The 23,916-nt window shown below is 36.0% G+C and overlaps 1 protein-coding gene across 4 annotated transcripts in view; it reads left to right on the forward strand.

Annotated features, from left to right (window-relative positions):
• UCHL3 (ubiquitin C-terminal hydrolase L3) overlaps nucleotides 1-12,016 on the forward strand; it is a 36,524-nt gene extending 24,508 nt beyond the window's left edge. For 2 of the 4 annotated variants that reach the window (XM_049647083.1, XM_049647081.1), the window contains 3 exons: nucleotides 5,597-5,672; nucleotides 11,184-11,242; nucleotides 11,809-12,016. In XM_049647083.1, coding sequence (XP_049503040.1) covers nucleotides 5,597-5,672; nucleotides 11,184-11,242; nucleotides 11,809-11,892 — 219 coding nt within the window. In that variant the 3' untranslated portion in view covers nucleotides 11,893-12,016. Of the gene's footprint in view, nucleotides 1-5,596; nucleotides 5,673-11,183; nucleotides 11,243-11,808 lie in introns of those variants that run through there. The other 2 variants (XR_007461129.1, XR_007461130.1) reach the window with 1 other exon arrangement.
• Nucleotides 12,017-23,916: the final 11,900 nt, after the last annotated feature.

Below are 23,916 nucleotides of genomic sequence, written 5' to 3' on the forward strand. Positions count from 1 at the left end.
ATCAAGGTGATTCTACACATTGCATTCCAGAACCAGATTTCCTGTATTTGAATCCCATCCCTGCCACTTGCTAGCACTGTGGCCTTTATATTGGTTATATTGGTTGTATTCATTAACCTCTATGTGCTCTGATTCCTCATTTGTAAAATGGGAATATAGTACCCATCTCATGGGTTACTGGGAGATTAATGAATTCATATATGTAAAGTGCTTAAAGGAGTGCCCAGGACAAAATGAGTGGTACATATTTTAACTAACGCTGCTGATTACTAAAAGATGGCTAATAGGCTGTGATAGTTTCCATTTGTCAGCCTAAGTAAGAGGATAGCTTATGCAAGCCATCAGCTTCAGAGGGCTTAATTTCACTCCTCTTTATATTCTGAAGGGGGTTTTCCCCCCTTAGAGCTTATTCTCGCTAAGGAATTCTTTTCACCAGTGCCTCTGTCACCATTCAGTTTTCTTCTACACATTATTTTTTGTTTTGTATGTGTAACATATTGTGTGTTCTCCGTGTGTGTGTGTGTGTGTGTGTGTGTGTGTGCGCGCGCCTGTTTTTTAAACCATTTGATGTAATAATTCCATTTTAGTGGCTTTTAAAGAATTCCATGAGTCTGTGTTATGCAAATGAGGATAGGTAAACATTTTAGATGGGTACTTACAGAAGCTATGGCATATAACCTGATACTTGGTTATATATTTCCACTTTATCTAGTTTTAACCAATATTCATATATAATTTTTTCTGGATTATGGTTGGTTAAAAGTACTGGACCATATAAATACAAATATGACCATACGTTGCTTTGAAAAATAAATGATCGCCCAGTAACGTGGTCTAAGTATAATGTTCTCTTTTTTAATTATGTAGTCCTCCTCGCCATCCTCATCACAGCCTCATTCTAGCCACTGCAGAACGAAGGCCTCATCATTGTGTCACCATGCATCCCTGCCCTGGGTCAAACGTAACCATGTAGGCCCTGCAAAGGCTACCAGTCCATCTCTCCGTCTTCGTCGCTGGCGACCCTTCTTACGCCTACCATCTATGGGTCTCCATTCTGTTGTAAGTGTAGTCAATCTTCCATCTCTTCTTCCAGTGACAAGGATAGTCCATTTTTTTTCCCTACACTTCTTCAGTCTTCAAAGTGCTTTTCTCTTGGTTCACTCAACCATTAGCTTTTTCTCCCCCAATAAGATTGCAAGCATACCTCTATGCTTTGCAGTCTAGCTTGACTTTCACCAGTGCCTCGGTGAACATTCATCTTCCCACTCCATATCCCGCCAACATAAGGATGCCTGCCTTTTGATGAGTACTGATTGACGTTCATGATAATGTTTAAGTTCCTGTCAGTTGTTAAAGTGAATATGTATTCTCTTACCCTTCATCTTTATGATTTCATTTAGTTGACTTAGGTCAACAAATGCTATGTACCTTCTGAGTTCTTTGCCATCTCTTTGTTTGTTTGTTTGTTTTTTTTCATGTTTCTGAACATGACTATAGTCTCTTGTCATGCTCTGGGGTCACTTTACTTACTCTATCCTTAACCTAATCCTTCCATGGTGTAGGGTGTTTCATCTAAGCTATTTTATTCCCTGAGGTGTCTCAGGTACTTGGTTTAATCTTGATCCAATCTTCCCTGCCTATTCAGTTTCTAAAGATCTTTTCCAAGTAGGAGGTGAAGATTTTCTCCTTGTGAATTGATGTAGGCTTCCCACAAGTTTTATGATTTCTCCTTCTTAGGTTGATAATATTAGCAAACTATTAAAAAGTACATTCTTTCTTTTAATCTTGCCAATTATCTTAAATGTTGGGGTTGATGGTGGAATTCTAATAATTCTCATAATTGACATCAACTGCAGGGTTAGGCAACTCCAGCTCTATCTTTCTGCTGTTTTAGACTTATATAGCAATGACTTTCATTTGGCAGAGCCTACCTAGAAATGCTACCTCTGAAAATTTGGTGTATGCCATCCATTTATGAAAAACTTCATGCTTCTGGAAATCATCATGACTTTTGAAGCCAGAGGAAGTCTGATTCCTCATACATTTAATGCTTCAATAAATTGAAAGTTGATGTCAAACATTCTTTCTTCCCCTTTATTTACTCTTTTAGAGCTATGCTCAAACTCTGAAGCAGAGTTTTGACAGTTTTCCTAAAATATGTACATCCCCCAAATATCAGTATGGTCATAAAATAGCCTTTCATTTGTGCTGAGTATCAAGCAACAAACTGGTGTCTCTCTATTTCATTTTCCTCATTGGATCACAACATGCATTTGCCATTTTTATTCATTTACCTGTTTAATATTTTTTGCTTCCCTACTGTGCCACACGTTGTTTGGCATAGTAGGAGATATAAGGTGAATTATAGGATCAGAGTAAAACCCTAATTTTGTAAATTCTAACTTGGGCACAATTGATTCTAAATATTCCTTTGTACTTTTAAAATATTCTGAATATAAATGAACATATCATAAAGTTGGTGTTTCCAGTTTTATATGATTTTATATAAGTTTGATCTTTGCTTTCCATATTAATTCTGTTGCTTTATCGCTTCATAAATATTTTCATAGCATAGCGTGGATTCTGGAACTACCCTGCCTGAGTTGGAAACCAGATTCCATCACTTACTAGCTGTATAACAGTTTTCTTGAGAATAAATGAGTGTATTACCTGCCTCATAGAGTTTATATGATGATTCATTGGTCAGTACTTTTAAGTACATAAACATATACCAGTGCCTGGTATATATTAAGTATCAGATAATTACAAATTAAACTATATTTTCTACAATTTGAAATTTAAATTTAATATTTAATTTCTAATTGATTTATTATGTGACTTTTTAATTGTTTGAGATAATAAGTGTTATATTATAAATTAGGGAACTTTGTAAAAAATAATATATAAAAAAATAGGCAAAATATGATCCAATCTATAGTTTCTGGTTTCTGCCTTCTTGGTCATTTTTTGAAATTGAAGACTTTGCCTTTTCTTTTATTGTTCTTGTTTTTAGTGGAATAGTTTTTAAGCATTTGGGATAATTGCGAATTTCAGACTAATGAAGTTGACCAAAGGGAAAGGCTCCTAGTAGGTACTGAGGTTTTGTAGAAGGCTTAGAAATTTTGAGCTTTACTTACCTTTTATAACAATTTGAAGGCTTCTCATACCCTCTTTGGAGTTTTATATTTTTAGTACACACTTTTGGATAAAAGGTATAATGACTCACAATTATGAGTCACTAGCTTGAGTGATTTCTTATATTTGTGATAATGGAGTATTAATATTTTTAACATTACATAATGCTTTTATAGCACTTAACAATTTACAAAGTACTTTCATGCATTTCACTTAAACTTTAAAACAGATAAGAAACCCAGTGTGCACAGGGATTGGGTACATATTCAGGTCTAGAACTCCAGTTGTACTACTTTTACCTCTAGAATGGTTGTATGTACTGACAGATTATGAAAAATAGAAGCTATAAGATGTATTATTCTTAAGAGATGGGGTTAAAATAATTTATACTTTTTGAAAATACAGTAGTTCTAAACATTTAAAATACTTGATATCCTGTTGGGAGAATTGTCTTAAAATGAGTAAAGACCACTTTCTAGTTGGATAAAAAATCATTTCTAGTATTTTTTGTTATAGAACTGAATGTATAGTTTGTAGAATTGCTTAGGTGTAGCCTTGAAAAATTGGAATTTTCTTTTGGTCATTAGTAAAATGAGGATATTGGATTGAGTGATCACTAATATTTTTTGATTCTCTGACCAGGAAAATAAGGGAACTCAATATCACTGTCTTTAAATATCTGAAGAAATACCATGTTCAAGAGGGGCTAGACTTTTTCTAACATAATGGAAAATAGTGGGAGACATATATTAACCTCAGATGAAGGATAACTCCAACAAACTGTCCAAGATGGAATGGACTCCCTCCTAATCCATTCTCATAGAGGCCACTGCAAGAAGGGGGTTGAGAGGAGTCTACTATTGGAGCAATAGTAAAAGTAGATAATTCTGATTACTACCAACAGTGGAATTCTTCATTCTAAATTGAAATTAAGAAGAACTAGTTTGCCACATTAATGTTACATTGAGGTTCTCCCATTCATAATTGGGGGGAAATAATCTCTGAAGAATAATGTGAATTTAGATGAGTCACACTATCTGTAAATGTTTTAGAAGCATTCAGTAAATCCAAAATAATGTTTATTCTGTAAATTTCAATTTTTGCATCTGAAAACTTCTTATTAAAACCATTTAAAATTATAAAATTACCTGAAGGTGAAAAAAAATTTTGCAGTTCAGATAGTGTTGTGCTACTTACAGGATGTTAATATGAGATGTAATTTGATTTATGCCTCTTTGAAACGTTTGCCTCTAAAATTTGTACTTGCATTTAACAGTGATTGTATTTTCTTTCAGACTATTTAGATTTGATATATAGCTAACACATAGTAGTGTTAAACTGTACAGCTTACTCGGTATCATAGTGCCAGTTAATCATGTATTGACCTTGGGTAATTTATTTAAATTTCTAAGAAATGTAGCAGATATTGCTTAATGAAAATTGAATTCGGGGCGCCTGGGTGGCGCAGTCGGTTAAGCGTCCGACTTCAGCCAGGTCACGATCTCGCGGTCCGTGAGTTCGAGCCCCGCGTCAGGCTCTGGGCTGATGGCTCGGAGCCTGGAGCCTGTTTCCGATTCTGTGTCTCCCTCTCTCTCTGCCCCTCACCCGTTCATGCTCTGTCTCTCTCTGTCCCAAAAGTAAATAAAAAAAAAACGTTGAAAAAAAAAGAAAGTTGAATTCAGTGAACTAAAACACACACACACACACACACACACACACACACACACACACACACAAACAAAACAAGAAACAAGTAGACATAATTTTAATTTCAAATAGTTTAGTAAGAAAGCCGGAGAAAAATCATAGGTTATAGTTAATTGTATTTTAATTTGCTTTTATCTTTTTTCCCCCCTTTACTCTTTTGGGCTATTTTCCTGAATTTATTCATTTTTAAACCTTTTGATCTGTGATGAATAATGAGAGTTATTTTATTCTAAGATTATTTATATTACATTGTTCAAAAACTGAGATTATCAAGTTCAAATCATGATGGAAAGAATTCACTTTCTTGATGTCTTAAAATTTAGCTTGAAAAGTTTCTTTTAACTTTATGCTGTTATTAATTTTTTTAAAAACATTCTTATTTCAAATTTCAAAAATTAGACAAATCAGTTCACGCACTCATGTCATTCAGCAGGTATGCATCGTGCATCCACTAGGCACCCAGCTTGTACTAGGTACTGGGCCTTCCAGGCTTTGACAATACTAAAGGTTTTTAGATCTGTTGAGATTAAGAAAGATGTGCTTTAGTCGATGTTTTCCTGGTGGATGTTTTCCAATGTTTCCGCATTGTCATAAATGTGGTCATGTTCATTCTTTGTCCGCCATATCAAAGATTAATAAGCCTTGAATTATGTTGGATGAATGTTCTCTCATGCCATTTCATATTTGTATGTGTTTACAATGTACTCGATTGACTACTAACATGTATAATATATATTTTTCCCTCCTATTTCAGGCACCAAGTATAGATGAAAAAGTAGATCTTCATTTTATTGCATTAGTTCATGTAGATGGGCATCTCTATGAATTAGGTAAGATCTATTTAAATTTATTCTGGGGAAGGAAATGATAAATGGGAAAGTATTTATGATTAACAGGATTGTTGACATTTACTGTATTTACTTGAGTTGGCATAATGACAGTTTTCCATTTAAGATTTTTTACTAGAAAACAATAATTTTTTTGACGTTTAAGCAACTTATAATTCAAGAAAGTGTGCATACCACCTTTGCATCTCAAGCAAAACACAGAAGTAAAAATCATAGGAAACTCCTATAAATCACTTCAGCATTCTTAACTAAATTACTAAGTTAGTTATCATCATCTGGATGAACTATCTTGATCCTGAAACAACTTTTAAAACACCATGTAATATTCATAATGACTAATTTTTGTATTCAGTAATGGGTATTACTAGTTTCAGGCTTTTGTACTATCTCTTTGTGTTGCCTCTGATTTTTTAACTTTACAGGAGTTTGTGTTTTCTGGCAGCCATTCCTTAAGACGTATGTCAAAGTAACTGTGATTAATTATTTGGCATTCTGGCCTAGAGCTGCACTTATTTTCTAGAAATTACCTGTAGGTGGACTACTTCCGGGAGTGGTGGAGGAGATCCTCATAGTGTTAATTGATCCATTCAAACATAACACACCTCTTAACGATTCTTTAATAGTTGGTATATAGTACTTATTGTGAGTCCTTCTTGTCTCCTCCATGAGACCTTCTTGGGCTAAAAAAAGACCAAATACAAAAGAGAAGTCTTTTCAATTTCTAGACACCATAATTTTTAGCTCTCTTCTCATTTGCCATCTACATATTAACTTGCAACTTATTTAAAGGTGGAAGAGTTCTGAAAGAACTCCTGTGACTGTAAATGTGGTCCATAAAATTTAGGTAGATTTTATGTTTGGAAAATAGTAACAGAATAATATACTTGATTAAAAAGAATGGCTCTATTAAAGGGGTGAGGAAAGGAAAGAACACAATTGTATAGATACCTGTACCCCTGAGGGTTGTTTACAATAGTAGAGTGTTTTGAGTTAGAATCAAGCTGAACGGAAGTCATTGTCACGGGAGTATGTGACAGACCCGCATGGCTGCGTGGAAGACAAGCTTTGCTAACTCAGTCTACCAAGTCTGTATAGAGATAAGATGCAGCAGTGATTGGGGATCACGTGTCTGGTTGCTGGAAGCTGAGTTTCTACTCTGAAGCTTAAATCATGAAGAATAGCTAGTGGAAACGGAAGTAAAGAGAGTGCTATGACTTACCAGACACATTTTGTTGACTTCAAGAAAGTAGACTTAGGAAAGGCCAGAGAAATAATAACTATGAGCCATAACCAAAACCATGAAAGTGATGATGACTTTCCTAATGAGAGAATTATCATTAGAACAAAAAATAACATCTAAGAAATATTTAGGGAAAAGAAATCTCTGATAATCTCAATAGGAAGGAGTTGACTAAAAAACTCTATTTGGTTAGCTAGCTCTCTGAGCTCAAAGACCAAAAAAGACAGAAGGAAAGATGTGTATCAAAGGGTAAGCTACATATGAAGAATGGTTTTCTTTTGTAGCATGCCAAGATCAGCACAAAAGGATTTTAAAATCGGTTTGAACACCAGAAAAGGAAGAACATCAGAAAAGAAAGGCACAACTACTGAGGTCTTGTTTGGTTAGGTGTTCTTTAGCAAGAAGAATGATCATGGCTAATAGAGAATTAGAGCCCTCTGGGGATTACTTTCTTTAAATGTGTTTAAAGAATTTCAGAGTTCTAAAGAATAGCAGTAATCTTTTAGATGTCATAGAGAAGAGGGATAAGTACAAAACAAATGAAAATGGACAGTTGCTGATTCACTGCAAGGGAAACTGGCAGCAAAACCCTGTTGAGAATTCCTAATAAATGTAAAAGGAATGTTGAGCAAGAAGACTATGGAGTCAGTGAATAGAAAACAGTGATTAAGAGAACAGCATGTGGTTTTTAAGGAAAAAAAATCATTTTGAAGTAATCTTATTTTTAAAAATTAGGCTATCAGGGACTCCTTGGTGGGTGGCTCAGTCGGTTAAGTGTCCGACTTTGGCTCAGGTCATGACCTCACAGTTCAGGAGCTTGAGCCCCCTGTTAGGCTTTATGCTGACAGCTCAGAGCCTGGAGCCTGCTTCAGATTCTGTTTCTCCGTCTCTCTCTGCCTGTTCCCCGTTCACACTCTGTCTGTCTCTCAAAAAATAAACATTAAAAAAAATTAAAAATTAAATAAAAATAAGACTATCAGAGTGTAGACATAGTGCAAGTTAATTTCTACACGGTAATTATTCAACAAAGGATAGTGATCATCTTGAATACTATCATTCTCTACTAAATTGTAAGTTTAGCTGATGAAAGGAATGGAATTATTCATATTTTTCTTATCACATCTTCCTTTTCCATAGGGCTTCATGTCATTCCTGCATATGTAGGGTGGGGAAGAAGTACATATTTTTAAATAGATGTAATTAGTCTTTATGGATACATTAGAACAATGAAGTTTGAAAGTAGATTTAGAACTGATTGAACTAGCAGATTAGAAAACTGTTAACCAGAAAATTATTGTCTACCTAGAGTAACAAGAATACTAGTTGATCATTTAAAACATTTTAATTTTGAAACCATATTAATTTTCTATAAAAATTTATAGAAATTATATGAGTTCCCATAAACTCTTTACTTAGATTCCCCAGATTCAGTTAGTATGTCTGAACTATTTGAAAATAAGGTGCAGACATGGTGCCCCATTATTCTGTAATATTTATGTATTTCTTTAAAACAGATGGATGCTCCCTTACATAACTACAGTGTAACTATCAAAATCAGGAATTAACACTGATCCATATTATCATTGAATTTGCGGATCCTAGTAAAATTTTTCTGATGTTTACAATATCCTCTGTAGGTCCAGAGTCCAGTCAGTCCAGGGTTGTGTGTTGTGTTTAGTTGCCATATTTGTCTCCTTTAATCTGGAATGGCTCCTCAATCTATTCTTAACTCTCATGTCTTTCACATTAATTTTTAAGCATATAGGGCAGTTACTTTGATATTATTTCCCAGTTTGGGTTGTCTGATAATTTCTTCATAATTTGTACATTTTTAGCACATATACCGTAGAAGTGGTGCTGTGGAGCATCATTTCAGGAGGCTCATGATGTTGATTTGTCCCATTATTGGTGATGATAACCTTTATCATTTGGTTTAGATGGTATATGCCTGGTTTCTCCACTATAAAGTTAACAAGTATGTTAAACATTAATATGTTAATATGTTATACTTATTAGTTAGGAAGTGATGAATAAATATTCAGGAGATACTTCAAGCCTATGTAAATGTACAGTTTCTCTTTAAGCCTTTATCAGATTTAGCATCCATTGATGATTCTTAACTGAATTATCACTATGATGGTTGCCAAATGGTGATTTGAAAAAAAAATTCCTCCAGCATTAGAAACTTTCCTTTTTTTTTTCCTTCATTCATTCAATGTCAGAATGGACTCCTGGGTTCATATTTTACTCAGGAGGTTACAGTCCATTACCATAATTTATTTTCATACTCAGATTTTCCCAGACTTGGCCTTGAAGGGAACCCTTTCAAGCTGGCTCTTTTGTCCTTTTGATATGTTTCTGTCATTCTTCAAGCACTTTCTACCTATCACGTAGAATAAGATGTTCTAGGCTCGTCTTTTATTTTCTGTGCCCCAGCCCTCTCTTCAGTTGCTTTTCCATAGAGCCCTGGTTCTTTTTAGCAGAAAATGGTATTTAGAACCAACATCTGGGCGGTAGGTGTGCTCATTGCTACCAGGCCCTCTCAGCAGACAAAGCTAGGAAATATTTGTGTGTATTATAAAAATACACTCACATATGTATATGTACATATGAGTATAGATGTACCCACAGTTATATCTGTTTATATAGTTAAAAGCATTCATTTACATTAATACTTCTAAATCTAATCTAATACCATACAGTTTATTCTAGTGTTCTTCTCCATTACTCTTTGTGTATTTCTTGATTTACCCAATCGTCTTGTACATAAATGAGCTCTTGGCCACCCCAAGCCTAAAACTCAGACCCAGACACACTGTTCCCTGCCCCACCTGGCACGCTGATCCTGGCCCGGACAAAGAGCAACAGCTCTGCAAAGTGGGGAGCTACTTTCTCTCTGATGTTGTGCAAATTCCTGAACTCTGCTCTTGTTCTGCTCAGTCTCCTCATTAAGGCGATTGTGCTCTACTTGGGTTTCCCATTATGGACTTGGCAGGAAGCTACTATTACTCTTGGGCTTTCATACAGGCTACCTATTTTCTAATGTCTAAGAACAACTGTTTCAGCTATTTCGTCCAGTTTTTTAAGTTGTTTCTGGTGGGAGGCTTCGTCTGGTACCAGTTACTCCATCCTGGCTGGAGGTGGAAGTGGCCAAAGTATTATTTTTTCACTCCCCATGAGGAAAAGAATTTACTTTTCCTGTGTCACCCTTGTTCCTTACCCACCCTCCCAATCACAAAATAGATTATTTCCTTTCTCTTCTTCTAGTTCTGTTGTAGTTGTTTGTATTATTGTAACCACAGAAATATTATTCTAAGCTGAGCCATAATTAATGTACTTTTTAAAAAACTTTTTATTTCTCCAGACTTAGTATTTGTCTCATTTTGCTTTTCAGTTTGTTTGGATAATCTTCCCTCATATTTTTCTTCCAAAGTGGTTTCTATCGGTTCAACTCTTATCATTGTATATGCATATGGATTCAAACATTTTTATTACATTTGGAAGCCAGGAATTATAAAAGGGATTGTGTTTTATGAATTGAACTTGAAGTGCCACTTATAAGACATCTGAGATTTAGATTTGGATAGAGTCTCAATTAACTTTTGGTTAGGATGAGTTTATATAATACTGGACTTTTTCCTTTTTTCATAGCATTCATGAAGGAGTAGTTTGTTCAAGATGTTTATATTTGTGTTTAATTAATTTTGGTGAGTTTGTTCAAGATGTTTATATTTGTGTTTAATTAATTTTGGTGATCCGTGAAATGACCCTCGGTTGTTTAGATTGCTGCTCTGTACTCCTGCCTTGGTGGTACACAATTATTGGTGGTAATAAAGAAATCTTGTGGTGGCTCCCTTTCATTGGTGTAAGCATGTCAGTCTCACTTAGGAGCCTTCTGATTCAGCTTTTAAAATGAAGCAATACATTTTTCATATTTATGAGGGTAGAAACTAGGATTTTATCTTTTTAAAAACTGGCTTACTAGTTTTGCTTTTCTTAGGGAAATTAAAACTGTGTTTGTTTCTAAATCTTCTGTTTATGAAGCTAATTTAGACTTTCAAACATGGAAGCAAGGTTCTAATAACATTTAATGTAGAAAAATATTGATAGCACATTTGAAATCGTTTTTATAGGATATATCATTTCCATTATCTTTTAACTTTGCCTCCCTGTGGGAGGAGGAAAATGCAAGCTGGAAGTACATTGTCCTGTATAAGCAGCTAAACGTTCAACTGTTTCTTCATTTTCCACAGATGGACGGAAACCATTTCCAATTAACCATGGGGAAACTAGTGATGAAACTTTATTAGAGGTAACAACAAAACTTGTTTGCCAACGTTAAGTGTTATTAATGTTCTTGTTATCCTTAAAATACCTCTAAAGATCACTTGTATAACATTTTCTCTGTATTTGGATGCTTCCATGTCTTTCTTTTTTGAGAAAATCCAAAAAGAAAACTCTGAATTCGTGTTAAAAATCTACAGCAAATAAAGAGGTTTTCAGAGCTCTTTGTGTGAACAAGTATCAAATTTGAAAAAGACAAGAACAGTATTGAAAGAGGTGCACATCCTATCCCGTATTTCACTGAATCAAAGATACCATCATTTGTGTCTTGATCCTCATTCAGAGATTTTTAAATTTATGAACAAATTGTGTGGCTGATAATCAACAAAATATGTATCTTATAGTTTTGTACTAAGCAAATTAGGCCACCAACCATTCACTCTTCTGGTATGCTTAAAGTTATTTTGCATTGGGAAAAAAGAGGGTTGCAATATAAAATTAGTACGAATTAGGAAAATATGAAACACTTATTTATCATTTAGTAATAAAATGCATGTTTATAAACTGAAAAATTACCCATTTTTGTCCCTATAGGATGCCATAGAAGTTTGCAAGAAGTTTATGGAACGTGACCCTGATGAATTGAGGTTCAATGCAATTGCTCTATCTGCAGCATAGCTTGTCAGTAATGGAAACACCAAATACTGTATTATTTGCAACAAAAATTAAGTTTCTGCTGCCATACACTGAGAAATTTTGATATTTTCATTAACTTGACTGATTAAACTTTATGTGAATTAAACTTTGACTTAATCTGCATTTTATTTTTGCCCCACATTACAGCTGCAGTTCTTTTCTTCCCTTTCTTTCTTGTGAAAGACTTACCTTATTTGCGGACTGGCAATAGCTTTCTTATTCTCTTTTTGATTTCGTGGGAGATTTTGTACTGGGACACAGGCACAATTCCCGTCTGCGTAGTATGAATATATGTTGTATCATAAATTTTGACATTTATTTAACGAGCATTTGTTGCGCATCTACTTAGAATGAGCTGGACACTGTTCTAGGTGCAGAAGTTACAGCAGTGAACACCGTCCACAGGTTCCACAGTCATGGGGCTTATGCTCTTGTGAGAAGAGACAAATAACAAACACATTAATAAGAAACATACCAACGATAGGTACTATGCACACAAAGTCGAATTTGTTTTAGAAAATGACTGAGTGGGTACTTTAGATTTTGTAGTCAGGGAAGGCTCCCATAAGGAAGTAACTTTGAAGTTGAGATCGGAACAGCAGAAAAATAGCCAGTCAGAGAAAGGTGAATAATTAATGCAGAGTCCCGGAAGTAGGAAAATCTCTCTGTGTTGTAGGGCCAGAAAGAAGGTCCATATGGCCAATGACCAGAGCATAGAAAGTAATGGGGAAAGTAGCAAGAGCTGAGGTTAGAGAAGGAGGGGCTTAGTGATACAGGACAACAGAAAAAGGCGTTTGGATGTATTGCAAATGTGACGGTAAGCCTTGGAAGATTTTAAGCAGGAGAATGACCAGATTTGATTTATAATTTTTGAAGATCACTCTGAGTCCTCTGTGAATAATATATTGGGGGGGGGTGCTAAGAATGGAGGTAGAGAGGTTTGTGAGGCGATCACTCCAATTAGTTCGGTGACGGTGGTGGCTGGGTCTTAAAAAGTAGTAATTTAGATAGAGGTATGTGTGTGAATTTGATGTGTGTTTTGAAGAAGGAAGGGCTTCAGCTGAGTCCTCAAGGATAGGTGAAAGGCGGAGGAAAGGTGGAAGGGTATTTATAAACGTGGGTCAAAACACAGGGTTGGTGTGATGGCAATGTCCCATATCTTTGGGGGAGGGCATTGGTTACACAGGTGTATGCAATGATCAAATCTGTACTTCACTGCGTATACATTTTACCTCAGGGGAAAAAGATGCAGAGGTGGGTTGGAATGAGCATAGCAGTTAGGAGAAAGGCCACATTGGTCTTGAATGAAGTTCTGGACCAATAACTGATTGCCAATGTGTACATGCGATTCACAGAGTTCACCTAGATTCCTGAGGCAGTGACAGGAGATCAGTATTTTAGGAAGAGTAATGGGGCAATGGCTTACAGAATGGGTTAGATCTATGTTATCCAAAGTGTGGTTGTATCAATATCACCTGAGAGCTTGTTAAAAAAGAAGAATTTCAGACCCCAGTCTAGACCTACCAAATCAGAACTTACATTTCCACAAGATCTCTGGGTAATTCAGTTGCATATTAAGTTTGGGAAACGCTGGATTAGAAAAGATAGACTATAATGAGGAGAGTCACTTTGGAAAAATCTTAAATTCTTTTTGTGGTGAAGAGGGCTTGAATGAAGTGATGGCAATAGGGCTGAAGAAATAATCTGAAACAACTGAGAGCGTTAGCAGATGGTGCCTCTGTCCTGCCAATAACAACCAACCGTCTCTTTTTTTTACATCAGTTGCATTTTGTACTCACGTCTATCTTGTATATTATCTTAGAATTTTAAGTATTCCTCAATAGTTTTCGCTGAATTTCTCCTAACATAGAATTTATTACTAAAATTTTACATCATTTCTCAAAGATTGCTTTGAGGAGTACTAATTTTTCAGACACTTAATATGCAAGAAGGGTTTGAAGTCAAGTATCTTGAAAATATCGGCTTAAAGTTTTTTTTTTTTTTAATTACAGTTATATGGGTGGGGGCAACTGCAGAACTCAGAGCTTTTTAAAAAATAATCTGTATTATGGATGTCATTTTATAGACATTTTATGGAGCAACATTTTAGGGCTGGCATTCTTTTGCACACACATTAGGATGCTGGTCCCTTGTGAAACTCTTTTCTCTTTTCTTAGGTTTATGCCTAGGATTTCAGTCCTACTGTATTAACTACAATACTTGGGTCACTTTCTTAAAATTTAGCACTTGGAGAAGAAATTGATGGTTAATTTTGTGTAGAAACTTCCAGAGAGACACACTAAGGGTGGTCAAGTCATGGGTCATTTTCTGGAAATTGTTGTTAATGACTGATATACAAGTGGAACTGAATAGAACTAACACCTTAAATGTTTTTGCTTGGACTTTTGGGAATTGACAAAACATCACCTTTCAGTGGGTGTAATGGTTTGCTTTCAAGTATTGAAATGGTTTATGATATCCATATTTAACCTCTAATATTTTCCATGTTCATTTGTGACTAAAATAGGGATTTACTGTATTCCGTGGTGAATCCATTTTAATATGTCTTAAGTGAAGACTATCTTTAATACTGTATAAAAATTGTTTACGCCAGATTTAAATTTAGTTCATTCCGTCTTAGGTTTGTATACAGTTCTTATTAGGTAAGCTTGGTATTGGGTTATGTATAACCTATAACTTGCTTGTTTCATTTTGAAAACAATATAAATTTTCAGCTATTGTCTGTGTACTATAATATCTTTCAAAGTAGCATCTATAAGCTTATTCCTGTGCTGGAGCTTGTAAAAGAAAACTGCTAAAATTAATATTTTCATCACTTAAAATTTTTTTCTATTTATAGAAATTCATTTCTTTTAGAGAAAGCTTACATATATGTCTATATATATTTGTACCTATATATATTTTTATATATATGCATTATTTGAGAACTAACAAGTATATAGATATGTTTGTTCATGCATATATATGTGTAAACACATGCACACATATTCACACATTCATACTTTGAATAGGCAAATAACGGGTCTAAATTCTCTATGGATTATTTAAATCCTTGGCTGAAATTAAAGTAAAACCACTCTGAAAACTATATACTCATTGTAGAAGGTTTAGAGCTAATTTAAAGTACACATATAAAGTTTAATAGTTAATGTCTTTATTAACATTCTCTGGTAATGGGGCGCCTGGGTGGCTCAGTTGGTTAAGCATCTCACTTTGGCTCAGGTCATGATCTCAGGGTTTGTGGGTTTGAGCCCCGCATTGGGCTCTGTGCTGATGGCCCAGAGCCTAGACCCTGCTTTGGATTCTTTGTCTCCCTCTCTCTCTGCTCCTCCCCCACTCACACTGTGTCTCTCTCAAAAATAAATAAACGTTAGAAAAAAATTAAAAAAAAATTCTCTGGTAAGATCTTAAAATGAGGTTCCTTGTGCTGTCAACAAAATTAAAACTAAAATCCAAGTGTGGAATATATTGAGTTTTCAGGTAGCCGAAAGTAAGTTTCATCATTTCTTTTGATTTCAAAATATGGCCTGCAGAAACTATTGTGATGTAGAAGATCCAGTGTCATGAAGAACATTTGTCTAAGTGCTAGTGGCACTAGCTGATCAGACAAATCCCCATGCCTAGTTTCCTGTATATTTTTACTTGTTTTGCTTTTGAATAAAAGTTATTCTAAATCTTTCTCTTGATTTCTTTGTTTAGGATAGTGGTTCTGAACCTGTCTGTTCCTTCCACCTACTTGATAGGTGAGAGTCCCCAGTATGACATTTCCATAGTCCACACCTAGGTAATACATGGGAAGTTATGTAGACAATAAAGGCCATATATTGTGAGCATTACCTTATTGTGTAACTGTTGGAGTGATGGGAATCCGTGGTTTAGGGCATTAAGTGGACATAACCTATACTAAAAGCTATTTTGCAAAATCAATTATTTAAATGGCTTGGAAAAAGATAACAAAGACTTCCTACTCTGTAAGACAGCTATGAATATAAACTGAATTATTTAGAATAAAAATCCATGTGGTCAAGAATAAATCCCAAAGAATGTGAATGACATATTTTAGTGTCAAAATGTGTCATTCAAAATGTGTCCTTTATCAACATGTAAACATAGTTGGTATTTATTATTTATTTACTTATTTATTTTACAAAGTCATTCATTTATTTGCTCTGCCACCCTATTATAACTACAGTTAATAATATGTCACCCTTTTATTATATGCTTGGTGTGTTATTACATCCATGATCCTACCCACTCATACACTTTCATATCCTGCTTTATTATTTATAGACTTCCTTATGTTTTCCATTCTATTCATTACTAATTTTCAATGAGTACATAATGTACCATTCATTGGATACCATGGCTATATCTGTTTATTGACTATTTCCCTATACCGGGGGTTGGCAAACTTGGCTCTGCATTTGTAAATTAAGTTTTATTGGAACACAGCCAGGCCCATTTACTTACATATTGTCTATGGTTATTTTTGTACTACAGACACCACATTTGAGAAGTTTTAAGAGAGACTATATGGCTTGCAAAGCCTAAAATATTTCCTTTCTGGCCATTTACAAAAAAAGTTTGCTGACCCCTCCCTTAAACTTTTAAGTGGTTTATAATTAGGGCCATTACAGCTAATACCACTTAGGATATCTTTGTGCATATAATTTTGTATACTCTAGGCACCATAATTGGGAGGTATTAACAAAAGTGGAATAACTGGGTCTACTTAACAAAGATGTTTCTAAGGCTGACACTGTCCTCACCATCTCTCTAATATTCTCGCCAGGGTACAATAAGGGCGGTGGTAAGAATAGAAAGCAAGGCCCCATGCTCTTATAGGCGGCACTATTAATCTACACGTATATGTACTTTTACAGTCGGAATGAGCATATTTTTACTTTTGACTTAAAGTTAACAGTAATTGCCACATAAAAACCAACTGAAAGAAAACTTTTACTTTCTATTGGGGATTTAAACAAGTTATGTTCAATAGGGTATCCGTTTAGAGCTACAGGATACACTGTCCTGCACATGTTCTGGGAGGACAAGATGGAAACAAACTGCTTGAGGCCGTATTTGTATCCTAAACATGAAAGACTTGAAACACATGCAAAAGTTGCAAATTAGGGGCGCCTGGGTGGCGCAGTCGGTTAAGCGTCCGACTTCAGCCAGGTCACGATCTCGCGGTCCGTGAGTTCGAGCCCGCGTCAGGCTCTGGGCTGATGGCTCGGAGCCTGGAGCCTGTTTCCGATTCTGTGTCTCCCTCTCTCTCTGCCCCTCCCCCATTCATGCTCTGTCTCTCTCTGTCCCAAAAATAAATAAAAAAAAAAAACGTTGAAAAAAAAAAAAGTTGCAAATTAGACTATATTTAAAAGTGTCCTAAAACCTGTCTGTGAAAAAGTTGCATTGCCTACGGAGAGTTTAACTACCTGTAGTAGAAGATGACGCATGACAAAAGTTTACATTTCTATTTTCCTTTAGGGCTAAGCAGTAGTAAGAAGTTATTTTTTCTTTATTCTGCCTGGAATACAAAGTCTTTGGAACCAGAAGTTCCTCCTGCCCTTCATCACCGCTAAAGAACTACACGCATTTGATAATAGCATGGACAGTTAATGGGGATGTGACATTGTTCATTGTTCACGACCAAAGTGTGATATTTCATGGTCTGGGTATAATTTAAAAGATGCATTCTTCTAAAAAATTGATTTATTTTAGAAAAAAATACAAGTCCTGAAATATTTCTTCATTTTAATGTTGTAAATATAATTGCTCTTATAGCCATAGTCCGGTATGGCTTGATAATCTAGTACGTATGAAGGATTCAAGATAACAGCATAATTGTACTTACTGATTTTATTTTTAAGAACTTTAGAAAATATTGCTTGTGGGCAACATAAAGACAGAAGGAATATTTAAAAACTGTTTTAGTTTTTACCTTGTTGTCCATTTTCAGGAGACAGGAGCATGTATCTCAGTTGCTAAAAATATTCCAGGGAAGACTTAGTTTTTCAGGGCTAGTAGCCAACTATTTCCAACTAGTTCAGTTGGTTTCCTGACTGTGCATGAAATGCCTAGAATAAGTTTCATCTTTAGCTAAATTAATAAAACATAGGGTAGACATGCTTAGGCCAATTTATTCATATCCCTCTGATATTACTTATATAGTTGATAGCTACAGAGTTCAGTGATTTGTTGAGCAATTAAGCTGGTTTTCAAATGGGATCTAGTTGTTCTCAAACTTTTCAGTCTCGGGAGCCCCTTTACATTCGTAAAAATTATGGAGGAGCCCAGAGAGAGATTTTATAGCGATGACATCTGTTGACCTACAAATATTAGACATTAAAACACTTTCACAATATTTATTAATTCATTTTAAAATTAAAAATAACCCCATAATGTTAACATAAAAAAATTTTATGAAAATAACTATTTTGGGGGTACCTGGGTGGCTCTCTCGGTTAAATATTCGACTTCAGCTCAGGTCATGATCTCAGGGTTCATGGGTTTGAGCCCCACATCGGGCTTCACACTGGTGGAGTGCAGCCTGCTTGGGATTCTCTCTCTCTCTCTCTCTCTCTCTCTCTCTGCCCTTCCCCCACACTCTCTCTCAAAATAAATAAACTTAAAAAATAACTATTTTCCTTAAAAAGGTAGGGAGAAGAGTAGCAGTATTTTACATTTTTCCAAAATCTCTTCAACTTCTGACTTATGGAAGACAGTTGAATCCTCTTACCTGATAATGAAGGAAAAGTGGAATTGGCAATTTAGAGAGTCAGTTGGTTATCGATGTCAAAGCAATTTCAGAGACAGTCATTTGAGGACAAAAACTGTCTCTTGCACAACCAGTTTATCCTCAGAGTCTGGTACAGTGTTTGGCATAGAGTAGAGGGCCAGATGATGTTCGGTGGGTGATTATGCTGCAGCAGGTTGAGACGTGAACAAGAGGCAAGATGTAGATTCGGGGAGTACAGACAGCTCCTTCAAGGCACTTGGTTGAGAAAAGAGAAATGACGCGAGATGCACGGAGACAGCAGAGGACTTTTAAAGGAGTATTTCTGTGTGAGGGTAAACAAGACAAAAAATAGCAGAGAGAAATTGAAAACACAGGTAAGAAAGGGGATGATTGAGGGATCTAAGGAGGTGGGAGATAAGAAAATGCATCATCTAGCAGAGCATTTCAAACTTTAGTGAGCATACAAGGTGCCAGATCTTGTCAAAATGCAGATTCCAATTCAGCCATTAGGTGTAGGGCCTGAGATTATACATTTCTAACAAGGACCCAATCTGATGGTCTGAGGACCCACTTTGAGTAGGGAGATTCCAGAACTCAGTTGAAGAGGTAAACCACCTCTGTAGGATTGAACACCTCTTCTATTCAATTTGGAGATCCTGGCTGATGGAAGTTTTTTAAAACGGAATTTCCCCCCCTAATGTCCAGTTGGTACTCTTTCTCACTAAATGGATATCTTGTGAGAATTGCTTCACTAGAAAATTTCTGGCCTTGGTAGGTTAGAATCTCAGTATTCTCACAATGCTTGATTAATGGCATGATACTGAGGTTATGGCATAAAATACAGTGGTTCTACAAAAAAAAATTATCTAAATGTCATTGATTCAGGAACACAACTTAGACTTTTGTGTTAGACATGGTTTGATTCTTGGTTCTTCTGTCTCTGTGTGGTCTTGGGCAAATGAACACATTAGATAAATGACTGATGTGGGTCTTTTGTGAGAATTATAAATCTAGTACATAAAAGCCGGCGCTCAAAAATGATAGCTATTATTATCATAATCACCCCCAAGAGTGCAACAAGCTATACTGAACATAATTTTAAAGTTCGTTTCATGAATCATCAGACTCACCTAATTTTCTAAAGAATTTAAATAAGATGGAATGAATAGATAACATTTCGTTTCCAGGCACAAGGGAACTGTGCATACTTCTTCTGTAACTCAGAAACGGTTTAACTTAAAAAAAATCTCAAAATAGCTGAAGTTAGCAAACATGCAATTTAGCAAGGACGATTGGAATTTTGGTCTTTCCTGTAATAATACTATACCAGAGCATACTGCTCATTAGGAAAACATTTTTATCTGAATCTTTTACTCTGGAGGGCCAAGAATGCTGTTTTTCTTTTTGACAGCTATGCTTACAGAATCTAAATCACCCTGAGTAATTAATTCAACATTTCAAGTTAGTATTACTGTTCATGCTTCGTTTATAAGCTATTTGAATTTTGATGAATTCCAACATGGTGCTAGAATGACAAAACAAGGTCAGATAAGTTCAATATATATATGGTTGTGACAAAACCTATTTTAATTTTTATTACAACAGCTGTTAAGAAAATTCGGATATTCAATATTTCCACTTTTTACAGTTGGACTTCTTATGCTGAGGACAGACCTCTGAGCACTGGAAATTTGGAGGCAACTGGTCAATGCCTACGTCCGGCTACATGTGGGTTGGCTATAACCCATGGAGGGAGTTAGCATCATGGAAGGTAATAGTTCTTTGAGTCCTTCTATATTGTTGCTTTGAAAGCTCGAAGGTATGTCTCCATTTGGCTTTCTTCCAGAACACGTGCAGATGGAAAAAAGGAAGTCAGAAGGAGGTTAGGAAGTAAATACTACAATTGAAATAATGTTGTCCATTTTGCAGACTATCCCCAGGCATATTCAATCTGAACTTTCATTGCCAGTAGCAACAATACTGCAAATACTTAGCCCCCTCCTAAAAATTTTATACAATCATTATTGATCTCTTGCACTGGCAGAGTATGTCTGGGTGGTGGAGGATATTAAGGTAGCATAAAGCATGTTGTAGTTTGTAAGGTGCCATCCCATACAAGGTGTTAAGGGCATGCAGAAATGTCAACCAAGCTACTCAAAGCCAGTTTTAGTTTAGATTTGTGGGCCCAGTGTTATTAAGATCCTTCTGGACTTAGCTTTGAAAAGTTTTTCTCCTTTTTCTAAATCTGGTAATTGTCTGTAACTACTACCTTCATAATTGATGCTCCCACTCTAGCCATGCTTTTAAGAGTTTTAAGAATTATAAGCCTAAAGACTCCTTTCAAAGGAACCAAACTAGAAATGGATACTTAACGCAGGTGACATGTTGATTTGTGGTCACGGTTCTAACCTGACATTAGATCTATTCAATAGGATAGATCTTTGTCCTATTCAATAGGACAATAAACATAGACACTACTAATGTCTGATTCTGAAAAATCTAGTTATGTGGGAGAAGAGTTTATCTTCTCTTCATGGTTTTAGCTGGATATGTCAATTAAAAACAGGTCAAAAACAAATCCTGCTCTTTTGGTTTAGTATACAATAAATTTTTCCCTGGCCACGAGGGCTTAATGAACAAAGCACCTCTTTGGCAAATAATTTTTCTGGCATGAAATAGTACTGTAAATTTATTTTGTTGTACAAATTAAAACAAAAGGTTAATTTTACATTGCCAATATATCTTGCAAAGAATTTTTCCTGTCTACAACAAACAGCCCTCTATATTATACACAGCAAAGTTTTAGGCCTTTCTCCCCATATTCTTCTATTTATCTAGATCGTGCCTGGAGGCCTATCTCTGCAAGAATAAAATGCAGTCCATTATAATACTTCCTAAAGTAACAAAGCCATATGGCTCTAATCACTACGTCTCATTATTCAAAGATCCAGCAGAAGAAGATATATGTGTGTGTAATCTGTGGAGGAGTGTGCATGTGTGTGTGTACATGTGTAGCCTTGATCCATATCAAAGTCTAATTTATTGTCTCGGTAAGCAGAAATGGAGTAGATAGTTGTCTTCTCTCTCTGTCCTGAGAAAGCCCCAATGTCATGTTTTTGTTTTTATTTTTTAATTGAGTTATATAGGATTGAAATAGTATGGCCTGACTGGTCTATTTCTGTCCACAGCGACCAGAGAAATTTATCATAGACTCATGGATAGAGCATTTCTCCCGGGGACTTGGGTGATTTATCTCAGAGGCCACCTGCTTTCATTGCTGATTCTCAGGAGCATTCTAAACTGAGGTCCACCTTCAAGGGAACTCCTTTACCTCATTTCGTATGGAAGCTGCTGCTCCTCCTGCTGCTGCTTCTTTTTTTAATGTTTATTTATTTCTTTGAGAGAGAGACAGAGACAGAGAATCCCAAGCAGGCCCCACAGCTGTCAGTGCAGAGCCCAATGTGGGGCTCATACTCACAAACAGTGAGATCATGACCTGAGCTGAAAGCAAGAGTCGGATGCTTAACCAGCTGAGCCACTCAGTGCCCCACTCTATGGAAGCTTCTGATGGAGCTGAGTGCAAGGCTGGCCTCTTCTGTGATTATTTCTAATCCTTGAGGGAGCATCAGACCTGTGTCAGCACAGACAGATTTCATGGCCATACTGGAACTCTGAAGAACAGTCAAAGGCTTCTTTTCATTGCTGTTTGTAGTTTCTTTACATCGCATGAAAGTAAGAATGAGCTTTGTTAGAAATCTGTCATCTTACGACTGAGGCCTGACTAAGTACTAGTGGTAAGCCTAGGAGCCCAACTTGGGTCTCGTTTCCCAAGCCAGTTTATTTTGTGGTTTTTGAATCCTTTCCTTTCCTTTCCTTTTTTTTTTTTTTTTTAAGTTTATTTATTTTTGAGAGAGAGAGAGAGACCGCGCACAAGGGGGGCAGGGGCAGAGAGAGAAGGAGACAGAGAATCCCAAGCAGGCTCCTTGCTGTCAGCACAGAGCCCAACACAGGGCTCCAACTCACGAACTGGCAGATCATGACCTGAGCCAAGTCCAGAGTCAGACGCTTAAGCCACTCAGCTCCCCAAATCCTTTCGTTTTTGCAGCTAATATATTATCAATACCCAGCTAGTTCTCATACAATAGGGAGAATGAAAGGGTTATTAAAAAATTCTTTCCTATAATTATATAAAATTAAGTTTCCTATAACAGATGAGCTGTTTCTTCTGTGGGTTCAATACCAAAATGTAAACAATGGTTATTACAATTCTAAAGTATTAATAATATAGTAAACACCATGCTTAATTTTTTTCCCCCTGGCTTTTTAGCAGAACAATTTGAACAGGTAGTATGGCTGTTGCTCTTTTTTAGTAAATTTTTAAATAATTTTTTCAATGTTTATTTTTGAGAGAGCGTGAGCAGGGGATGGTCAGAGAGAGGGAGACACAGAATCAGAGTCAGGCTCCAGGCTCTGAGCTTTCAGCACAGAGCTCTATGTGGGCTCGAACACATAGACTGCGAGATCATGACCTGAGCCAAAGTCTGATGCTCAACCAACAGAGCCACCCAGGCACCCCTCTATTTTTAGTAAACTTAATGAGAGGCCAGGAAAATCTTTTCTACCAAAACATAAAAACACAAAGAAAAAAATAAATATGTTTTAACGAAATCTGGACTTCACAATTTTTATCTGATGCTAATTATTAAAGATATCCTTTTAAGGAAAATACAGTTTATTTTACTCATCTTACTGGGCTTCCAGAAGAGAAGTGTAGTAAACACACATTCTCTCCTTTCCCAGAAGCCCCAATAGTTTATTTTAAAGCTAATTCTAGGGTAAGTTCTTTTGATCTCGCTGCTATCACTCAGAGAATTATAGTGTGGTTTTGCAATTCTGGCTAGAATGAGGATGCAGGACCTTAACAACAACAAAAAGTCCTAGATTTTATGTTAAATAATTTGAGTTCAATGATAGGAAACTGTTCTACATGTTAAAACAAACAAACCAAAAAACCCCCAACAACTCTCCCCCCCAAACCTCAAGCCCTTAAGATCTTTATAGTAGGAAGAAAATAATCAACTGTTCTTCATGTTATGGGCTTGGTCGCATGGAGCAAAGTTACCATCTCCATCGACCTCTCCATGAGAGGTCTGTGAACACAGGGGGAACGTTGGTAAGGACCAAGGGCTTCTCATCTGTCTCTTCTCAGTTAACCATCCAGCAGATTCAGAAGACAAGTGTAGGAC

This window comes from Panthera uncia (assembly GCF_023721935.1).
Source record: "Panthera uncia isolate 11264 chromosome A1 unlocalized genomic scaffold, Puncia_PCG_1.0 HiC_scaffold_16, whole genome shotgun sequence".
Classification (NCBI taxonomy): domain Eukaryota; kingdom Metazoa; phylum Chordata; class Mammalia; order Carnivora; family Felidae; genus Panthera; species Panthera uncia.